The 22,912-nt window shown below is 39.1% G+C and overlaps 1 protein-coding gene across 1 annotated transcript in view; it reads left to right on the forward strand.

Annotated features, from left to right (window-relative positions):
• Positions 1–22,912, forward strand: part of TRAP1 (TNF receptor associated protein 1) — a 75,623-nt gene that overhangs the window by 46,577 nt on the left and 6,134 nt on the right. The window contains exons 6-13 of the mRNA XM_043975257.1: positions 2,084–2,244; positions 10,688–10,797; positions 11,744–11,817; positions 15,832–15,987; positions 17,458–17,578; positions 18,209–18,278; positions 19,808–19,955; positions 21,905–22,090. Coding sequence (XP_043831192.1) covers positions 2,084–2,244; positions 10,688–10,797; positions 11,744–11,817; positions 15,832–15,987; positions 17,458–17,578; positions 18,209–18,278; positions 19,808–19,955; positions 21,905–22,090 — 1,026 coding nt within the window. The remainder of the gene's footprint in view (positions 1–2,083; positions 2,245–10,687; positions 10,798–11,743; positions 11,818–15,831; positions 15,988–17,457; positions 17,579–18,208; positions 18,279–19,807; positions 19,956–21,904; positions 22,091–22,912) is intronic.

Consider the following 22,912-nt stretch of genomic DNA (forward strand, 5'->3'; position numbering starts at 1 on the left):
TTTAGCAAAAATATTATCTCTTTCATTCTAGACACTATGTCTTTCTTAATGCAGCTTAGATAGCATTAGCCTTTTCACTATTATATTAGACAACAGTTGGCTTATATTAAGGCAAAAGGCCACTAAAACCTCCATATAGTTTCACAAAAAACTTGTCTGGCCATGTCTCTCCCACCTGTTTTTGTAGAGTTGATTTTATTTAACTGAAACCTCTTTGCATTAAAAACTCTAGTTCATTTATGTGTTACTTGTACTTTGTACATTTGTGTACGAATTCATCCCAAGTCTATGGGTTTTTTATTGCTGACTCTTGTTGGATGAATTACTGATTCCATCTTCACTATTCTTCCTCTGTTGTATGTAGTACCTCTGTGGTGCCAGGCTTGTCAGAACTATGTAGAAAGCCTTTTTCCTCTAGCTCCCTTTTTGGATTTACAAAATTCTGTGCAATTTTTTTTTAAACAAAGGGAATCTTTCCACCCCTTGCCAAAAACCTACCATTGCTTTATTTGTCCTGTGACCAAGAAATCCAAATTTTTTTCTTAGACACTAACTTCTTTTTTTTTTTTTAAAGAGGTACAATGAGGGTTAATTGACTTGCCCAAGGTCACACAGCCAGTAAGTGTCAAGTGTCTGAGGCCCGATTTGAACTCAGTTCCTCCTGAATCCAGGGCCAGTACTTTATCCACTGTGCCACCTAGCTGCCCCCCTAGACACTAACTTCTTAGCTAGGTGCACCCTTCACCTCGGTCCCCCAGGATCTATGGTTTTTACCCCAGGTCTTTGTAATCCTTAGAAGTGCTTTCTAGGGGCAGCTAGATGGCGCAGTGGATAGAGCACCGGCCCTGGAATCAGGAGTACCTGAGTTCAAATCCGGCCTCAGACACTTAACACTTAACTAGCTGTGTGACCCTGGGCAAGTCACTTAACCCCAATTGCCTCACTAAAAAAAAAAAAAAAAAAAAAAAAAAAAAGAAGTGCTTTCTAGGTTTCTGGTATCATGTATCCCCACATTAATCTCCAGAAGTGGTTAATGACCATTTTGATAGTTTTCTGGAGGTTCTCAACCTAGATACAAATCTCAGGAAGACAGTAGACCTCTGGTTTATATGTCAGGTTAACTGATAGCAGCCTATACACTTTTCAACAGGGAGTCTTCAACAATAGCTTCTCTTTCTCCCTCTCAGCATTATTGAATGACTTTTTATTTGATGTCACCTATAGATCTAAATCATCATTCCTTGCAACATAACGTAGTCCTTCCTCCAGAGATAGTTTGGCTCCTCCCATCTACAGGAAGAGCCCAGGATGTATTACCTAGCTCTAAGTGGTCTGTAGGCTTTTTTCTATCCTTCTTTGTATTTCCCCTCCCCCTGTTTCCTTTGTCCTTTCCCATCAATTCATTTACTTTGTGTTTATTTTGTACATATCTGTTTATGTACACATCTCTACCAATTGAATGTTAGCTACTGCAGAGCAGGAACTGTTCCACTTTTTGCCTTTGTTTTCCCAGGCCTAGCATAGGGCTGCTGCGTGATTAATGCTTTCTGGTTGATTGTTAGATTATTCTATCTTTGAACCTCTTGACACAGGTTAGAGTTTCCCTCTTGCCTTGTTGCTATCTTTTTGTCTTATTTACAGCTTTAAATGCTTTCCATTTCTTTCAATGAATCATGTGTTCTCCCTGGTTCTACTCTTCCCCTGGATAGTAGAGATGTGTTTCCCCAATCCTTTCCCTTTATCCTTTAGGGCAGAGACATAGGTGTCAGATGATACCAACAGGAAAACAACCATGGCCCACATGCTGAAGGTCATAGCAAAACTTTGTTCACTGCCCAGAGAGGCTTAAGGGAGATCATCAAGGTTTATTCATGAAAGACCATCTTGACCCACAAGAAAAGCAGCATGGAAAGAAACATCAGTGATTCAGGCATGTCCCCATAAGGGACTCCTCATTTGGGTTGAGCTTGGAGATCTTTTGGGAAGGTTGTATAATGAACACATCTGCCAATTACCTCCTTGTAGTAGTAGGTACCCCAACATAGTAAACCCTGACTACTCTCCCTCCCCCTTTTCACCACAGGCATTTCTGGATGCCCTGCAGAACCAGAGTGAGACAAGTAGCAAGATCATCGGGAAGTTTGGAGTGGGCTTTTACTCTGCATTCATGGTAGCTGACAAGGTGGAAGTTTATTCACAATCAGCAGAGCCTGGAAACCCAGCTTACCAGTGGCTCTCAGATGGGTGAGTGTCTGAAGAAGAGCTGGGTGCTAAGGAACAGCACTTGGAATGTAGTGTATTGACAACCTAGTAGATTGCTTGGAAATATTACAAAAGGAAGGTTCAAGATTTTTTTCCCATCCAGGTGAACAGGTATCTCCTGTTTACAGCTGAAATCCAAGTTGAAAAATCACTCATTTGGAAAGAATTAAGAGTAACTACTTAAAAGCCCTGGGATGGAAAGAATCTGTTTGGTTTTTTTTAGGTGACTTTTGTATATCAGTTTCTGATAAGCCAATGATGCTTGCTGTGGAAAATAGTGAGTTCTCAGCCAAGTGCGATATAGGTAATTCTGCAGGCTTTTATTTCAGCTATTTCTGTCAGTTCCTTTCATATAGTAAGTAGGCTCTTTCCAAATATTTCTTATGTGACTGAGTTGAAAATCCAAGATACCAAATTGAATCTTTTATTCAGCTTACCTTATCACCAGAGGGTTAGACATCAGGTAATGAAGTTTTTGGTCTCTGCAGTAATGAGATTTCATTCCATACATGGAGGGAATACTTGGACTGATGCAGTTTTGATTTCTTGAAGTATTTCAGGATTTCAAATACTAAGTTTATTTAACATTTGTCGAATATCTTCCTTCTGACCACCCATCTTCCATCTCCTGCTGCTCATGTCTCCTAGGCAGCAAAGGACAAACCAACTTTTCATCTGTGCCACCATGACTCTCTGCACTTTCACTTCCACTTTATGGTCGTCCTCACCTGATCTTCAGTCTCAGGTGAAGAGAGGAGTGAGACTTTCCTCTGCCTCTGGGCCTTCTGTTTCCTGTTCTGTGCATTCTTTGAGGGAATGGGACCAGTTGATACAATTAAACAACTTTTATCTGCCCCAGAACAAGGGAACTTCAATCTCTTGTTATGCCCTGAACTCTTCTGTGATGTGGAGACCCTTCCTGGAAGAGAAGCAGCCTTCCTTCTGACTTCAGGCCTCTCATTTCCTGCTACCTCATCTCTAGCCTTTGGGGGGAAGAGAAGTGAAATGGGGCCTCTCATCTGACTGGGTTTCTTTCATCTTGGGCTGCGTTTGTCTCCTTTTTTTATCTCCAACCTCCTTTTGGCATGTAATGTATTGACATCCTAGTAGACAGCTTGGGAATATCAAAGGGGGAGGGTTGGTGGTTTTTTTCATAGCATGAAGCACCATTTACTGAGAACAGCAGAACAAGTGGCCTGCAAGTGGTCAGCAATTTCCATTTAACTTATATGCCAGCAAGACCCCAGACCTTATTAGCCTTAGGGTCTGTCCCTGCACTTTTCACAGGATAGAGATGGCATCACAAAGATGCCATTGAGTGGCATGTTTTCATTGATGATTGTAACCACATCTGATCATACCTTGTATTTCCCAGTGATTCAGAACCCCTGTGGGTCATTATCCAAACCCTCCCCTACCACCCAATTCTTTATTTCCTTCCCACTCAAACCTTCCACTCCAGAGTCTAAACCAAACATTTCCCATTCGATCCACAGTACTCTTTGGAGTGCCTTTTTCATAGACAACAAATCCTCAGTCTTTAACTCTCCCACTCCTGTATTTTAGCAGTCATCAAGACCTAGCTCTCTCCTAATAACAGCCTGCCTGGCCACTCTTTCCTGTATTGGATGCATTTTCACTCATTTCCCTTGACTCACTGTTTGAGGTAGGGAAGTTAGAATACTTCTTGCTCCCCATTGCCACTTCCAGGTTTTCCCTATATCTCAGCCACTGAGGAACCTCTCCTCCTTTGAGATTCATATAATCTATATATTTTTTTCTTTTTTTCCCCTTTTCATTCATTCATTCATTCATCTGGTCTTAATAGTATTTTATTGTTTTCCAGTTACATGTAAAGATAGTTTTCAACATTTTTTTTTTCTTTTCTTTTTTTTTTTTGGTGAGGCAATTGGGGGTTAAGTGACTTGCCCAGGGTCACACAGCTAGTAAATGTTAAGTGTCTGAGGCCGGATTTGAACTCAGGTACTCCTGAATCCAGGGCCAGTGCTTTATCCACTGTGCCATCTAGCTGCCCCCTCAACATTTGTTTTTATAAGATTTTGAGTTCCAGATTTTTCTCTCTCCCTCCCTTCCCTCCCTCCCTTCCCTCCCCCCTTCCCAAGACAGAAAGCAATCTCATATAGATTATATATGTACAATCACATTAAATATATTTCTGCATTAGTCGAGTTGTGAAAAAAGCATCAGAACAAAAGGGAAAAACCTCCCCCCAAAAAAAGTAGAAATAGTATGGTTCAATCTGCATTCAAATTCCACAGTTCTTTTTTTCTGTATGTGGAGAGCATTTTCCATCATGAGTCCTTTGGAATTGTCTTGAGTCATTGTATTGCTTAGAAGAGCTAAGTCTATCACAGTTGATCATTGCAGAATGTTGCTGTGTATAACATGTAAATCTATATTTACCACTCAGTTAAAATCCTGGTAATTTGTTTACAGCAGAGGTATCAAACTAGCAGCTGAAAAACTCAGGAACTCAGAACCAGATTAAAATGTAATTGGGGGGCCACTAGGTGGTGCAGTGGATAAAGCACTGGCCCAGGATTCAGGAGGACCTGAGTTCAAATCTGGCCTCAGACACTTGACACTTACTAGCTGTGTGACCCTGGGTAAGTCACTTAACCCTCATTGCTGCCGCCCCCCCCCCCCCCCCCGCTCCCCATGTAATTGGGGAATGTTTGACAAAAATATAATATAACATAGATAATGTTAATTTGTGGTATTTTAAGTCAGTATGCAGCCTCCAGGGATCTTTTTTTTTTTTTATTATGTTGATAGTTTTCCTAATGTTGAACCAGCTCTGCATTCCTGGTATAAATCCCACCTGGTCAGACTCTATTATCTTGGTGATGAATTGCTATAATCTCCTTGCTAATATTTTATTTAAGATTTTTGCTTCAATATTCATTAGGGGGGCAGCTAGGTGGCAGAATGGATAGAGCCCTGGAGTCAGGAGAACCAGAGTTGAACTCTGGCCTCAGACACTTGACACATACTAGCTGTGTGACCCTGGGCAAGTCACTTAACCCCAATTGCCTCACCAAAAAAAAAAAAAAATCACTAGGGAAATTGGTCTATAATTTTCTTTCTCTGTTTTGGCTCTGCCTGATTTAGGCATCAACACCATATTTGTATCATAAAAGGAATTTGGTAGAGCTCCTTCACCTATTTTTCCAAATAATTTGTGTAGTATTGGAATTAATTGTTTTTTAAATGTTTGGTAGAATTAACTTGTAAACCCATCTGACCCTGGGGATTTTTTCTAAGGGACTTCATTGATGGTTTGTTCAATTTCTTTTTCTAAGATGGCCTTGTTTAAGGATTTTATTTCCTCTTCTGTTAAGCTGGGCAGTTTATATTTTTGTAAATATTCATCAGTTTCATTTAGATTATCAAATTTATTGGCATACAGTTGATGAGTAAAATAGCTCCTAATTATTGCTTTAATTTCCACTTCATTGGTGGTGAATTTACTCCTTTCATTTTTGATACTGATAATTTGTTTTTCTTCTTTTTTTTTGGCGGGGCAATTAGGGTTAAGTGACTTGCCCAGGGTCACACAGCTAGTAAGTGTTAAGTGTCTGAGGCCGGATTTGAACTCAGGTCCTCCTGAATCCAGGGCCGGTGCTCTATCCACTGCGCCACCTAGCTGCCTCTTCTTTCTTTTTTTAATCAAATTAACCAAAGGTTTATCTATTTTATTGATTTTTTTTTTCATAAAACCAGCTCTTAATTTTATTGATTAATTCTATAGTTTTCTTACTTTCATTTTTATTAATCTCTCCTTTAATTTTCAGGATTTCCAATTTAGTATTTAATTGGGGGAGGATCATTTCTATTTGAGTTTACCCCACTGTTGTTCTACAGACCTCCAGGTCATTCCCCTTCTTTTCTCATTGAGTTCAATAGCTGACTCACAGTTTTTCTCTCCTCCCCTCAGACTAAGGGATCTCAGCATATATGTTGACTCTTCATCAAACACCCTATCCACTCAGTTCCTTAACCTACTCACTCCCATGACTTACTCCTCCACCCACTTCGGCCACAAAGGTGGCCATATCCAGAATCTTGATATCACCCACAAATACTCCACCTCTATGTTCAAGAATTCCAAGGTTTCCTTAATATGGTGTTTCACCACTCCCTCTTCCTTCCCTTACCAAACCCATACCAGGACTTCTTTTGATTCCTCAGTTCTCTTAAGGCCATTAATCCTTCCTTATACTACTCAGTCTCTCTTCTCTTCTCCATCTTGGCTCCTTGGTGAGCCAGTTCACATCTACATTTTCCTCTTCTCTTTTGTCCCTGGCCCTCTTATCATATTGCAGATCTTTCCCTGTCAAACCTTAGCCTTGGATAACTCTCACAATCCACTGCCTTTGTTTCTATACACTTGCTAATGAATGAAGGAGGAGAAAATAGGAATTTATGCTATACAACCTCAAGTGGCCCAAAGTGGTCTTTGTAGAAGGCAAAACCTTCTATACCTTCTAGTTAACTCACTTCCCAAATCTTTTCATCCTTCCTCAAACCTCCCGTATCTCCCTCCCCCCCCCTCAGCTGAGAACCTTGCCTCATATTTTACAGAAAAAATTGAAGAGCTCCCTCTTCTTCCCTTCTCATCTCCTATCACTCAGCAGATGCCTTTTGCTACTATCTCCTCCACCCCACTTCCTTCCATCTCCACTATCCTATAGTTCTTTGACAATAGGTGTGTCTACTTTGTCCTCTATTCTTAACTCCCTGCAGTCCAGCTTCCAGCCTCATCATTCTACTGAACCTGCTCTCTCCAAAGGACATTCAGTGGCTTTTCTCATTTCTCACTCTCCTTGACCCCTCTACAGCCTTTTTTTGGGGGCGGGGGCAGGGGCAGGGCAATGAGAGTTAAGTGACTTGCCCAGTAATCCAGCTTCTAAACTCATTGTTCTGAAACATGAAATCATCTTTGTAATTCACACCTCCTCAGATCACTTCCCACAGCAGCTGCAGGACTTCATATTACACTCCCCATCTCAATTCAGCTTCTTTTTATGTGTCATATTTCCCCATTGGACTGTAAGCTCCTTGGGGCAGCTAGGTGGCGCAGTGGATAGAGTACCGGCCCTGGAGTCAGGAGTACCTGAGTTCAAATCCGGCCTCAGGCACTTGATGCTTACTTCGCATTACCCATCCCTCTGGCTTTGGAGATGGACACTTTACAATCTGGCTCCAACCTATTCTTCCAACATTGTTTCACTTACTCCTCATTCATACACTCTGCAGTCTGGGCCTGATCCCTTCCTGCAGTCTTCCACATCATTTTTTTTAAAAAAACCTTTCCCTTTTTCCTTTTACTTTTTTTTTGTTTGTTTTTAGTGAGGCAATTGAGGTTAAGTGACTTGCCCAGGGTCACACACCTAGTAAGTGTTAAGTGTCTGAGGCCGGATTTGAGTTTAGAAGCTGGATTATAGGCAGTTAAAAAGAGAGAGATCAAAGAAAGTGGAGACACCTATTATATACAGCCTTCTCAAGGAGCTTAGCCATAAAGGATAGAAGAGATAAGCAATAGCAGGATGGATATGGGCATGTTTTTTGGCTGTAGAGAAGGAGCAAGTAGACAAAAGAAGATGTTTCCCTTCTCCTCTGTTGCTTTTGCTACTCTTTCCTTTGTCACTTATCTCAGATGAAGAGGTGGCCTTCCTCCTCCCTACCAAGTACCAAGGCTAATCCTTCTACTTGCTCCAGCAAGAGGGCTTCTTGATAGTAAAAAGAGAAGTTAAATCTTTTAAGTTTAAACTTCAGCTTCAATTTCCTTCTTCCAAAGGATATTAATTTTATTCTTCCCAAGCTACCTGATTTTCTTTTCTGTTAGTATTCATGGCATTCTGGTTTCTTTCTTTCATTCTTGTATTATATTTATATATATCTTTATATTTTCCTGTATGTTTTGAAGAGAACAAGTCTGCAGCATTCTCATCAGCTTCCACAGTGTCTTCATCTTGAGATATTGAACTTTAGGGGTAAAAAACAACAACAAAACATTGGAATCTTGTGGTTTTTTTATTACATTCCCCACTGAATCATCCCCACTGTCTTCCACTGAGCTTACCACAATGAATGTTTTTAAAATATTTTAAAACAGGTGGGTTAAACTAAACATAACCCAAAAGTGACATTAGCTGCAGAATTTTACCACCATATTGCTCCACCTGTGCAAAGAAACAAGTAGAAATGCTTTCTCATTTGTAACATTCGCTTTGGATTGCTTTGTTGTTTTTATTGTTAGTGTTCTTTCCATTTGTGTTGTTTTAGTCATTTGGTATAATGATTTTCTGGTTCTGTTTACTTTGCATTGTTTCACTTCAGTCTCCCTATGCTTTTCTGTATTCGTTATTTCTAAGAACACTAATAACATCTCATCACATTCATGTACCTACAGTTTATTTAGCCATTCTCCAATGTATGGGCATCTACTTTGTTTCCAATCCTTAGCTACTACAAAAAATGCTTCTATAAATTTTTTGGCATACAAAGAACGTTCTTTTCCCAGCCTTTTATATCCTTGTGAGTTTGATGTTTAGTGAACTCTGTGTCAGAGAATATGGACAGTTTTGTTACTTTTCCCCTAAGTTTCCAAAGATGTTGTCTAATAAAGGAGTGGTTTTTGTTGCTCTTCCCTGCCCCCAAAATAAATAATCACAGGTGGGTGGAATTTCTCACAAGTTGTGTAGATGTTTTCAAAGCATAGCTTGGTTTAAACAAAATGACTTCTATAGCCTTAACAAATTTCACATTGCTTTTGATTTTCTAAAGCATGTTGTCTTATTTTTATTCCATTATATCTTATCTGACACTAATACCAGCAACTCTGCAGTTTAACGGAAGTACTAAATAAATATTTATTCAGTTATTTATAACTCTGAAAACTGCCACTGCTACACACTTCCAATGTTTATTTTATGAAAATAAAACCAAATTAATACTTAGGCAAGATCCTAAGGTCCCCTTTTCTGGTTCTTCCTATCCTTCCTATGTTTTTGCAGATTTTTCCATTTGGTTTTCTTCTGTTTTGTAGAGACATGAGACCTGGAAGGAAGAGCATAAAAAACAATAGATAGGACCAGAGATGTCCTGGAACCAGCTTATATGAAGGCGGGCGGGGGGGGGGGGGTATCAGTTGTTAAATTTTCAATGAGAGCATTTCTACCTTAGAAACTGGCAAATGCTACAAATTAGGGCTGGTTTTATTGATTGTCTAGAGAAGAGGTGTCAAACAACTGCACCTTGAGCTGAATTAACATGCAACTGGAAAATATATAATAAAACAAATAAAAATACAATAGAACATAGATGATGTTAATATGTGGTTTTCCAAGTCAGTATACTGCCCACAGGGATCCTTACCTAATGCTTAGTGACCCCATTTTTATTTGAATTTGACAGGTCTAGATTTAAAGAAAGTGATAGGAAAAAAAAGGTGATGTAGATTAAACTTAAAGTTATGTCATGTATATTTTTTTATTCTGAATTAATAGCCAGTTGTTAAACATTTACCAGCACATCCCTAGGTAGGTCTCAGGAAAGTAGAAATCTTTCCAGATTATTCAGTATTATATTTTTAGCCTTCCAGAACTCTTCCAGAATTCCTTCTTGTTAGAGCAACAACTACTAAACAGTCTTCCCCAGGTCAGAGCAGCAGTTGTCAGAGCCCTAAATTTCCCTTTATTATAAAGGGAAGGGGAAGGTAACAAGCATTTAAGTGTCTATGTGGCAGGAACTGTGCTAAGTGCTTTACAAATAATATTTCATTTGATCCTGACAACAACCCTGGGAGGGAGGTGTTGATATTATCCCCATTTTACAGTTGATAAAACCAAAGCAGACAGAGGTTAAGTGACTTGCTTAGGGTTTCATAGCTAGTAAGTGTCTGAGGCTTGATTTGTCCTCAGGACTTTCCAACCCCAGACTCATCACTCTATCCATTGTACCACCAGTTGCCTATAAATCATAATCTTGTATATTTCTATAAGTGCAAGCATTACTGTACTTATTTTACAGAATAGGAAATCAAGGCTGTGAGAAGGGAAGTGATTGACTTCATGAACCACTTCCTAGCTGTTAGGGGGAGAAACCAGGACTTCAGGCACCAGGTGGAATGAATGCACTTTCTAGGACAGCATGCTCACTGTTGCTCTGTAGTTTTCATAAAGTGGAAGCTGTCATCTTGGTTACCATTGCATGTATTAGGAGAAACAGCTGTGATCAAGCAAATAGCTGTCATTATTCCTTACTCTGGATGGCCCTAAAGGATCTGTGCTTAGTTTTTGTCTAGCCTTTGAAAATGTCCTGAGGTAAAATAACTGATTTTCTGTTATAAGATTTATTAGTACTTACATGGCATTATTTTTTCCCCTTCTTTTCCACTTAGCTCTGGAGTATTTGAAATTGCAGAAGCTTCAGGTGTTAGAACTGGAACCAAAATAATCATCCACCTTAAATCAGACTGCAAAGAATTTGCCAGTGAAGACCGAGTACGAGGTGAGCAGAGAAGGAAAGAAAGACCCTTTGCCCTTTGACAGACCTCAGGCTCTGCAACCTAGACCTGGTCTGTGAGTAGTGAACAGCTGAATCTTAAGATTTACCTCTTCCATGATCTCTGCTTTGTACTATAGTTCCACAGAAACTCCTTGGGGTGGGGCATGAGTGAGGAGTAGTGGTGCTCTCTTATGTGGGACTGTTGATGAAAATCATAGCTAACTTTTGAAAGGTAGCAATAAGAGGAAAAGGTAGTCAGGGACCAATAAAAAGATGTGTGTGTGTACATGAAGGGGAAAATTCTTATGAATGGGTTGGTATTATAATAATCATAATGTAGTAGAATTTACACCTGAATTTTGCAGTTTCAAAAAGCATTTTTCCCTTCATAACTCTGGGAGGTTGGTAGGTTCATTGTCCATGGTTACATTTTGTTACATGGTGGAGCAAGGACTCACACTCAAGTCTTCTGACTGCAAGGCGGTCACCCTTTTTGCTACACTTCCCTGTGTCTGATACAGCTTTCTGACTAGTCGCATTATTGCCATTTGGTCAACGTTTTCACTTAGACCTTATAAAAAGAGAAATATTGCAAAGGATTTTTACTCAGTCTCATTACCTTTACAGTTTTCTGTGTTCAGTATATCTTAGTATTTTGAAATATTCCATTTGAAATCTTCCCTGCCTGGCCAGTTATTTCCTTCTCCTGTCTACCACAGATGACACAATCAGCTACATGCCCCTAAATCTACTTACTTGAATCCTTCGTAAAATGCATGGTTTCATCTCCTCTACATAGTTAGATTATAACCCATGAGTTGCTGTGGTCAACATTCTGGTGATGACTCTTGTTACCTTTAGCTGGTTAATTCATTCAAGAGGGTCCAATACCTTTTCTTACTCTCAGTTTTAATCATTAATGTAATACTTGTGGTTTTTTTTTTTCCAGAGGTCGTGACAAAATACAGTAATTTTGTTAGCTTTCCCCTTTACCTAAATGGAAAACGCATCAATACTTTACAGGTAAGGGTTTGTCAAAGATCCCAAAAGGAATTCTACATGTGGTCTTGGGAACAAGTGGCCAGCAGAAAGAAGCAATGAAAAGGGCAGCTAGATGGCGCAGTGGGTAGAGCACCGGCCCTGGATTCAGGAGGACCTGAGTTCAAATCTGCCCTCAGACATTTGACACTTACTAGCTGTGTGACCCTGGGCAAGTCACTTAACCCCAATTGCCTCACCAAAAAAAAAAAAGAAGAAGCAATGAAAATTTCTATTATCAAAAACTGATTCCAGTAACCAGTCCAATTCTCATCTGCACAGAAATCCCCTCTTCAAAATCCTCAGTAAATGGTTATATTGTCTACACTTGAAGACAGAAATAAGCAATCAGTCCATCAACAAGTACTTAATAAATGCTTATTATGTGCTATTGATGGTACAAAGTGCAGGGGAGAACAAAGATAAATCAAAAACAGCCCTTGTCTTCAAGGGATATACATTCTAAATGGGGGTGAGGTGGAACAACATATAAATCAGAACATACAAGAGAGAATTGATGGAAGGTAACCATGTAGAAGATGGTAGGGGGTGGAGGGGGGGGCGGGGAGAAAGGGACAAGAAAGGTATCCTAGTCAAGTTGGCTTGAGCTGGGTTTTAAAGCAAGCCAAGGATTCTAGGCCCTAGAGGTTGGGAAGGAGGACATTCCAAGTATGAGTAACAGGTGGTGCAGAGGCCTGAAGATGAGAGATGGAGTATTTTGTTTGAGGAGCAATAGGTGTCCTCTAGGACTGAAGCCTAGAATGTTTTAAGAGGTGTAGACTTTAAGATTAGAAAGATAGAAAAAACAACAACAAAAAAAGAAAGATAGTAAGTGACATGTTTGTGAAGTGCTTTAAAAGACAAAAACTCTAAATTTAATCCTGGAGGTAATAGGGAATCACTGGAGTTTATTGAATACAGGAGTTATACGGTCAGACTTATTAGTCTTTAAGAAAATCATTTTGGTAGGTATGTGGAGAACAGATTGGAGTGGGGAGAGATTTGAAGTGTAGGAAATCCAATTAAGAGGCTATTGCAGTAGTCTAGGCAAAAAATGATACGGGCCCAAACCAGCATGATGACTTTTTGTATGTAAAAAAAATCATAGAGAAAGAAATTACACGTTTTGGCAACTGATTGGATCTGTATGGTAAGCAAGAAAGAGAACTAGAGTATGACACCAAGCTTGCAAACTTGGTTGATTAGAAGTAGAGGAGAGAAAGTGGATTTACTGAATGTAGATGACTTTTTTAAAGAGTATCTGAGAAAGTGAAGAAAACTATAGGGTGAAAGATAGAAGAGTATGGTAGTAAAGGTTTTGGGTTTTTTTTAAAAATTATGTTAGATGGGCATATTCATAGGTGACAATGAAGGAGCTAGTAGATAAGGAAGAGATTGAAGAATGGGGGGCAAGGTATGATGACAAAGACAACAGTGCTGGAGAAGTTGGGAATAATTCAGTGTTGGAGTTTGGCGAATTATGATCAGAGATTGACTTTATTTTTTAATTGTATTTTATTTTTTCCAAATTATATGTAAACACAATTTAAAAATTCATTCAAAACAATTTTTGAGTTCCAGATTTTTCCTTCCCTCCTTTATCTCCCTCTCTAAGACAGTAAGCATTTTTGATATAGGTTATATGTGTGCTGTGGTGTAAAACCTATTTCCATATTAGTCATGTTGTGAAAGAAGAAACAGACCAAAAGAAAAAAACAAAACAAAGTGAAAAATAATATGCTCCAGTCTGCATTCAGATTCCATCCATTCTTTCTCTGAATGTGGGTAGCATTTTTCATCAGGAGTCCTTTGGAATTGTCTTGGATAGTTATATTGCTGAGAATAGCTAAGTCATTCACAGTTGATCATCATACAGTATTGCTGTTACTGTGTATAATGTTCTGGTTCTGCTCATTTCATTTTGCATCAGTTCATGTAAGTCCAGGTTTTTCTGAAGTCTGCCTGTTGTTCATTTCTTATAGCACAATAGTATTCCATTACATTCATATACCACAATTTGTTCAGCCATTCCCCAATTGATGGGTATCCCCTCAGTTTCCAGTTCTCTGACACCACAAAAAGAACTGCTATAAATATTTTTGTACAAATAGGTGTCTGTCTCTGTTTCTCTCTGTGTCTCTCTCATCTCTTTGTGATATAGACCTACTAATGGCATTTCTGGATTCAAGGGTATGCACAGTTTGGTTGCCCTTTAGGCATAGTTCCAAATTGCTCTCCAGAATGGTTGGATCAGTAGTGATAGACTTTAAAAAACAAAGAGAGGAGTTTATATTTGATCCTAGAGGCAATAGGGAGCCAATGTAGTTTATTGAGTAGGGGAGTGACATGGGCAGATATGTGCCTAAGGAAAATAACTGCAGGCAACAGGATGGTTTAGAGTGGAGAGACTTTAGGCAAGGATACCTATTAAGGGATCACTGCTATAGTTTAGGCAAGTGATGAGGACCTGAAGTAAATAAGGTGGTAGCCAATTATATGAGTAATTGAATGTAAGAAGTGTTGTAGAGATAGAAAGAGTGAGATTTTATAACTAATTGGATACATGAAATGTACTAATGATAAATATAAAATTAATAGGGATTTCAAAAATCTCAGTTCACTGAAATTTTGGGGGTACAGAAGTGCTGTGATCAGATCTGCACTTAAGGAAAATCAAATCATTCTTCAGTCCAGCAAAACTAGCCTCTCTGTTCTCATCTCAGTGCCTTTTCTCTGGTCTTCCCCCATGCCTAGAATACACTTTCTCCTCACTTCTCTCATAGAATCCCTTTCTTTCATTAAGACACAGCTCCAGCACCACCTTCTACCTGAAACCTTTTTGCATCCCCCCCAAAGCCTGGGTGTCCTCCCTTCCTAACCTCCTCCTATTTAACCTCTCTTTATTTTTATATTTCGTCTGTGAATCCTTATATAAGTTTTTTGGTCATTGTATGCCTAACACTTTGCATAGTGCCTTGCATGTAGTAACTACTTAGTAAATATTTATTGATTGATGTTCTTAGGGGTGGCCCATCATTCTAGGTCTTATCTTTTAAGATCTCTGCCATGTGTTAACTATCTCTACCAGCTTTGTATTGTCTGCAAATTTGGAAAGCATGGCTTGTTAGCATCCCAGTGCTTGGCAGATAGAAGGCCCATGATAACATCATAAATCTGGACCCGGAAGGAACTTCAGAGGTCATCCAGTCCCACTCCCTCATTTTGTAGATGATGAAACCCATGCCCAGAGAGATTAAGGGTTTTACCTGAGGTCACACAAGTAATACGCACCAGAGGCAGGATTTCAGTCTAGGTCCTCTGACTACAGAGTTAATGTTCTTTCCACTGTACTACACCATTTGATTGATGACTTGAGTCATGATTTCAATTTAAGTCATGATATTTTTTTTAAAGTTGGCATAGGGAGAAGGACAGATCCCTGGGGCATTATACTACAGACCTTCCTACGAGTTAACATTGATGCATAAATGATTATTTGGTGTCATCCATCTTTATCCAATTCTTAAATGGTACTTTATTTTGAACCACATACATCTAGGCAAGTTTTTGCTCTGGATGTTTAATATCTCTATCTTATTCATCAGTCTGAGAGTCCTAAGGCAAAATACTTGCTCCCAAAGCCATATACATTCTTGTTTTCTTCCCATTTCTATAACAGCCTTCTGTGAATATCTTTTATAACACTTCCAAAAGTAGTGCATGGTTAGGCCAGAGAACGGGGACAGTTGTTTCTGAATTTTTTTTCGTGCCTACCCATAAATACCCCATCTATTTTACACAAAGAATCAGTTCTCCACTGATTGATTTGCTAAGTCTAATACTATAAGATATCCAGGCCTGAGCACCATTTTGTTGACTGGAGCTAACATTACAGATGTTGAATCACTAAAAAATTAAGTTAGACATGCTTGTCTATATTTACTTGATGAAAAGAAACATTTTAAGTGGATTGCTTTCCCAATTTATCTCCTTTTGCAGGCACTTTGGATGATGGACTCTAAAGACATTAGCGAATGGCAGCATGAGGAATTCTACCGCTATGTTGCCCAAGCTTACGATAAGCCCCGTTATATTCTCCACTACAAGACTGATGCACCACTTAACATACGGAGTATCTTCTATGTGCCAGAAACAGTGAGATACTCATGCTCTGATTTTTGTTCTTAGGGGATGTGGTGAGACTACAGAAGGGAAAATAATGCATTATGTATTCCTCTACTTAAGAATGAACTTCCCACAGTCACTTCCAATATAGGAGCCTGTGACCAAATAGAATAACAAGGACAGAAAAGTCAAAATATTTCCTAGCAGTGGCAACACCTTATCTCCCTCATCAAATTATAGCATAAATAATTGCCTATCTACAAATAGTGCTTTAAAGTCATGTCTAAAAGATGTGATGGGTTGTGAATATAGATAAACTCCCACATATGGGTCAGAGGCATTTTGGAACTTTTGAAGTGATGTTTTTCAAGGGAGAGAGAAAAATCTAACCATATAGGACTCTAAGCCTAAACCTATTTTGGGCTAATAATGTGACTGAAGGGTACCCCTTGTGGGTAGCAGCTGCTCTCTATGGGTTCTCTCTCTTCCGGGTGCCACTGTGCAGGATTCCAGTGCTTTTTATAAAGATGTTCAGTTCCTGACAGCAAAACAGAGTAAAAAGAGAGAGGGTGGGGTGGAGACAGAGTGTAAAAAGATTGAGTAGTTCTTGGGGGCAGCTGGGTGGCGCAGTAGATAAAGCACCGGCCCTGGATTCAGGAGGACCTGAGTTCAAATCTGGCCTCAGACACTTGATATTTACTAGCTGGGTGACCCTGGACAAGTTACTTAACCCTCACTGCCCCGCCCCCCCATTTAAAAAAAAAAAAAAGATTGAGTAGTTCTCTTTCCAAAAATATCAAACCCATTGGCTAAATATCATTAAAAACTCTAAGATGCCATTGTTTTATTATGAAGGCATAGTCATACTTTAAAAATAAAAATCCCCGAGGGTTTCCTAATTAATTCTAGTTAAAATTTAGCAAGGAATATTTCACAGCTGGGACCTTTTATTGGGTGAGGGTGAGGACATGATAGGAAGGGAGAAGAGGGGAATTGGAAAGAACAAATACCTTCCTGATTCCAGACACCTAGTCTTATTTTATACAGTCTCTATTTCCAGTTAAAATCAATATCTTGGTTATTCCCATTGGCTTTTTTAAAAAATTGACTTTTATTGACATAATATATTTTGATATGTAATATAATAAATATTGATATAAAATAAAATATCTTTTGTTTTTACATCATCTTGATTTCCCAATATCTCTCCCTCACCCCCTCCCAGAGCCATTCCTTATAATAATTGTTTTTTTAAAAAGAAAAAAAATCAGAAAAGAAAAAAAACTGCTCATTGTATTGAAAAAATATGACATATTTGATGTTCTTCACCTGCCAAACTCCTCTCCACCCCACTGGGAAGTGCCTTCTTATGTCATATCTCCTTCCAGGGGTCAAACTTGTTCTTTATAATTTTGCAAGATACATCTTTAATTGTTCTGTAGTTTTTTTAAATTTACATTGAAGTAGTTATCCCTAATATTATTTCTCTCTGTTCTACAGAAGCCATCTATGTTTGATGTCAGCCGAGAGCTGGGCTCCAGTGTTGCACTCTATAGCCGCAAAGTTCTGATCCAGACCAAAGCTTCTGACATCCTGCCCAAGTGGCTGCGCTTCCTGCGAGGTTTGAGGGCTAGACTTCTTTACTCCCTTCCTCAGAAATGGTGGAACTTGGTCACATGTGTGAATGATACATAGTGCCAAAGGTCTCTGTTGAAAAGACACTCAGAAAATTCCTTTTAAAAAACAATTCAGGGGGCAGCTAAGTGGCACAGTGGATAAAGCACCGGCCCTGGATTCAGGAGGACCTGAGTTCAAATCCGGCCTCAGACACTTGACACTTACTAACTGTGTGACCCTGGGCAAGTCACTTAACCCCCATTGGTGCGCCCCCCCCCCCAAAAAAAAACCAAATAAACAAACAATTCAGGCAGTCTTTGTGTCTGAGACCATTTTAAATGTATATTCAATCAGGATAAGTGACTACAGACACTGGTTTCAGAGATCTCTACCTTCTCTGATAGATCAGTTCTCTTTTTTTGTTCTTAGATCTAGATTTGTATTTTTTTTTTAAAGTATGCTTGGAAGACCACTCAGTTGTCTCCCATTATCTTTTCTTCTCTTTCACTTCCCCACCACCACCAGCTGAGCTCATTTTCAGTTTTAGCTGGGAAAATGGAGGGAGTAGTCTTTTTATTAGAGTACTGTGAGGTGGTGACTGTGTTTTGTTTTGTTTTGTTTTTTTATACACAAGGTGTTGTGGACAGTGAGGATATTCCCCTGAATCTTAGCCGGGAGCTTCTTCAAGAAAGTGCCCTCATCCGGTAAGCACGTGTGTTAGAGGAGGAAACATTGCATTTAAAAATGAGGACTCCAAGCCAGTGTTTTTGTACTTTTATCAAGTTCCAAGCTGTCAGATGAGAAATAAGAGCTCTAAAAATACACAAGTTTAGATGTCACATTCTCAAGTAAATCACAAGATTCACATATACCAACATCCCCTTTTCATCTAAAACTCTGTGACTATATCACGTTGGCCTGGTCCTTTGAAGAAAAATGTCAGATAAATTCACTCACCCTCAACTGAATCTTTTCACCTTCTCATTATCACCTAGAGCAGGGAAGAGCTTAGGTCCACAGTGTGAGAGGAGGTGTGAAGCCTTGAGATGTTGTGGCATATTTGGTTAATGGGGGGATTTTGGTTCAGCATGATTCCCTGTGAAGGTGGTGAGGAGTCAGAATCTGGAAAGCTTCTTCTAGATCAACAACCCTGAGAATTATTGTGTAGAACTCTGTGTCTTTTTAGTCTCCTGTTTCCAACAGCCTAGGCTATCAGTAAAATAGAAGGGGAAAAAATGTGGAAAAGACATAATGAGGCAGAGAGCTATGGTAGACAGAACCTTGGGCTTCATCAGCTCATAACTTTTTTTCCTTTTATATTTCTTGTTTTTAATTTTGTTAATCCATATTTTGTTATAACAGTCTCTTCTAATAGATGCCTAAAAATCAGTTCATTGCTTATAACAGAAAGAAGGGATGCTTCTTTTGACTCTGACAATATTATTAACATTAAGCATTTTAGTTGACCAGCATTTTATTATCATCTCTGCAAGTTGATTTTATTTATAAAATTGCCATTGTTTATATTCTCCTTTGTTTCTGTTTTTTTGTTGTACATCACTTCATACAAATCTTCTCATGTTTTTCTAAATTATTCACATTGATCATTCATATAGTACATTAATATTCCATTACATACATATACCATTGTGTTTTCATCCATTCCCAATGGGGGTGGGTGTAAATAAAATTCCAGCTTTTTTACTGTTACAAGTAATGTTGTTAGGGACATTTTTGTGCATTTGGATCTTTTCTTGCTGTGATTCCTTGGGATATTTTCCTTTAGTGGAAGCTTTATGTCAAAGAATATGAACAATTTGGCGATTTTATCACACAGCTCCAGTATGTTTTCTGTAACTGTCAATCCAATTCAGAGCTTAATCACCAGTGAAGTAGTATTCCTTTCTTAGCATAGCACTGCCAACAATGGGTTTCTCCATTTTTTAGCATCTTTGCTAGTTTGGTAGATGTGAAGTAAATCCTCTCAAGATTGTGTTAACTTCTCTGATTATTAGTTATTTTTAACATTTCTTTCTGCTGGTTACTCATAATTTAATCTTAGAGATTTGTTCATTGTTAAATGTTTGCTGTATACAGAAAACTGTGCAAAAAGTTGGAGATACAGGAATGAAAAATGTTCCAACCTCTGCTCTCAAGGAGTTGGACTACTCCAGTAAGGAAGTGTTTGATTAATGTCTTATGATAATTTTTTTATTTTAATTTCTTTCTGCAGAAAACTCAGAGATGTTTTACAACAGAGGCTGATAAAATTTTTCATTGATCAGAGCAAAAAAGACCCTGAAAAATACGCCAAGTTCTTTGAAGACTATGGGTTGTTTATGAGGGAGGGGATTGTTACTATTGCCGATCAGGAAGTCAAGGTAAGAGATTTATGTTTTTAGGCTTTCTTTTGGCTGTCTTAGATCATGAATCAGGACAAGTCTAGGGAAGAAATATGAAGAAAGCAGTGCTAGGGGTAAAGGGCTCCAGGCTGGATAGCAAGGCAATGATTTTCTTTTTTCATTTATCCCAGTATTTAAAAATCTGACATCTCATCCACCTCCTACATGGTGTCAATGAAAAGACCCTCCCAAATTATCAGAAGGGATAGCCCTAATCATGCTATATTTTTTAAAGCATCATTAGCAATTTTACCACCAGACTCCTCTGGAGGGACCAGTCAGTTAACAAGGAATTTATTAAGCATCTACTCTGTGCCAATTATTGTGCTAAGTGCTAAGGATAGAAAGACAATAATCAAAATGTCTCTGCCCTCAAGAAACGGCAGCTAGGTGGTGCAGTGGATAGAGCACCGGCCCTGGAGTCAGGAGTACCTGAGTTCAAATCCGGCCTCAGACACTTAACACTTACTAGCTGTGTGACCCTGGGCAAGTCACTTAACCCCAATTGCCTCACACACACAAAAAAAAGGTATAGACAGGTTTATATTTTTCCCCCCTTCCATAATGTGTATATCTGGTCTGGTTTCACCTGATTGCTATGGGATTTCCTAATAATAACTGGATGAACTTTTAGATTCCTGTTTCTGTATAATCTAACTGATTTCAGTCTTGTAAAAAGGTTAATTTCTAGAGAATAGGAATAAACTAGAAGAGGGCTTTGGGGACCATAACTAGGTCATGGTAGTAGAAAATCTTTGGTTGGAGACAGCCACATTTCTTACCTGCAAGGATATCCAAGTTAGTTGAATACCTTATAACTATTGTAAGACATGACCAGCCAACCCACTTCAATTTGGAATTATACCAGGCCAAGATAACATCTGTTGCTCTCTGATTCCTAGGCTTTTTGGATGAACAGATTACCTAGTTCCTTTGGGGTTTTTTATTGTATCATACCATGTGCTTCTTGAAGTTGTTTGGTCAGAGATGTCAGGCTGGGGGGTGGAGACGGGACTTCCAGCATATGTCTTCTCAACCAGAAACTGAGCCCAAGTCCAAACAGTCCTTAGTTTAGGATATATATTGGTTCCAGGGTCCTGAACCACCCATGATAGTCCCAGGGGAGGTCATGGAAACATCCTATCAAACTAGTTGCCCTGTTATCATCTTATTCCCATTAATAAGAAACCTTAAGGGCAGCTAGGTGGCGCAGTGGTTAGAGCACCGGCCCTGGAGTCAGGAGTACTTGAGTTTAAATCTGGCCTCAGATACTTAACACTTACTAGCTGTGTGACCCTGGGCAAGTCACTTAACCCCAATTGCCTCTCTTTAAAAAAAAATAAAAAGAAACCTTAGACCTAACACAGAAGATTCCATGGCTGAAACTACTCTCTTTTGTTTTTTTGTTTTTTGGGGGGTTTTTTTGGTGAGGCAATTGGGGTTAAGTGACTTGCCCAGGGTCACACAGCTAGTACGTGTCAAGGGTCTGAGGCCGGATTTGAACTCAGGTCTTCCTGAATCCAGGGCCAGTGCTCTATCCACTGCACCATCTAGCTGCCCCCCTCTTTTGTATTCCTAAGTTCCATTAGATACCTGTCTCATAATCTTTGAGCTGGAAGGAATCCTAGCAGTCATTTGCTTTAATGCCCTATTTTATATGAGGAAACAGGCCATATGGTTCAGTATTTAATGATAGAAGCTAATGTAAAACTCAGATTTCCTACTTACCAAGAAGTACTCTTTACACTATGGAAAATATTTAAGCCTTGAGATGGGGGTGGGAGGTTAAGAGGTACCATGCTTAGAGAGACTGGTTGTATAAGAATAGAGCATACTAGAGCAAAATATCACTTCCTCGTCCTCTGAAAAATCTGGCCCAGTTCATCTTGGAGCTAATCCCTGAAATTTTCCCTTACCTCCATTGCCAGGAGGATATTGCAAAGCTCTTGCGTTATGAATCATCTGCTCTGCCGGCTGGCCAGTTGACCAGCCTTGTGGAATATGCCAGCCGAATGAAGGCTGGTACCAGGAACATCTACTACCTGTGTGCTCCCAACCGACACCTGGCTGAAAATTCACCGTACTACGAGGCCATGAAGCAGAAGAACATGGAGGTAGGTGAACCATCACAGTCATATGGGCTCAACTGAGTAGCAACTAAGAGAAGCCTGCAATTAACCTTCTTACAAATATAATTAAAGTTGCTGAGATAGGATCTAGAACATGAAGCAAAGCCAATCGAGTCCAACTCCCTCATTTTACAGATGGGGAAAATGAGGCACAAAGTGATGATATAACTTACTCAGAGTCTTAAGACTAATAAGTGTCTGAAGTAGGATTTGAACTGAGGCCTTTTTGATTCCATGTCCAGTACTTTTCCACTGTAAAATGCTGGTTTTCCATGGTCCAACTTTAATAATTCATCATCTTTATGCTCCCTATTGCTTCTTGTCACCTCTGAGTGGCCTCAGTTTTCTGGTTACCTATGTTCCTCTGTACCTTCTCCTAGGTATCTAGTGTATAGAGTTAGATTAGATTAAAGTTTTAAAAAATGTATATATGGGGCAGCTAGGTGGCACGGTGGATAGAGCACCGGCCCTGGAGTCAGGAGTACCTGAGTTCAAATCCAGCTTCAGACATTTGACACTTACTAGCTGTGTGACCCTTGGCAAGTCACTTAACCCCAATTGCCTCACCAAAACAAAACAAAACAAAAATGTATATATTCTGAGAATATATATATTCCATTTCTATCTTGTAAATATATTAATATATTTAATGTATGTATTCCAGGAGAGATATTTCATACTTCCTAGTCTCCAAGTTAGTTATAGTTTTATAGCTATTGTGTTTGAATGTTGACAAAGAAATGAATGACTTCTATAAAAGAGGACTTGCTTTGGTTAATATCTTTTCTCATTTAGCCTTCATAAAAA

The sequence above is a fragment of the Dromiciops gliroides genome, chromosome 1, assembly GCF_019393635.1.
Source record: "Dromiciops gliroides isolate mDroGli1 chromosome 1, mDroGli1.pri, whole genome shotgun sequence".
NCBI lineage: Eukaryota > Metazoa > Chordata > Mammalia > Microbiotheria > Microbiotheriidae > Dromiciops > Dromiciops gliroides.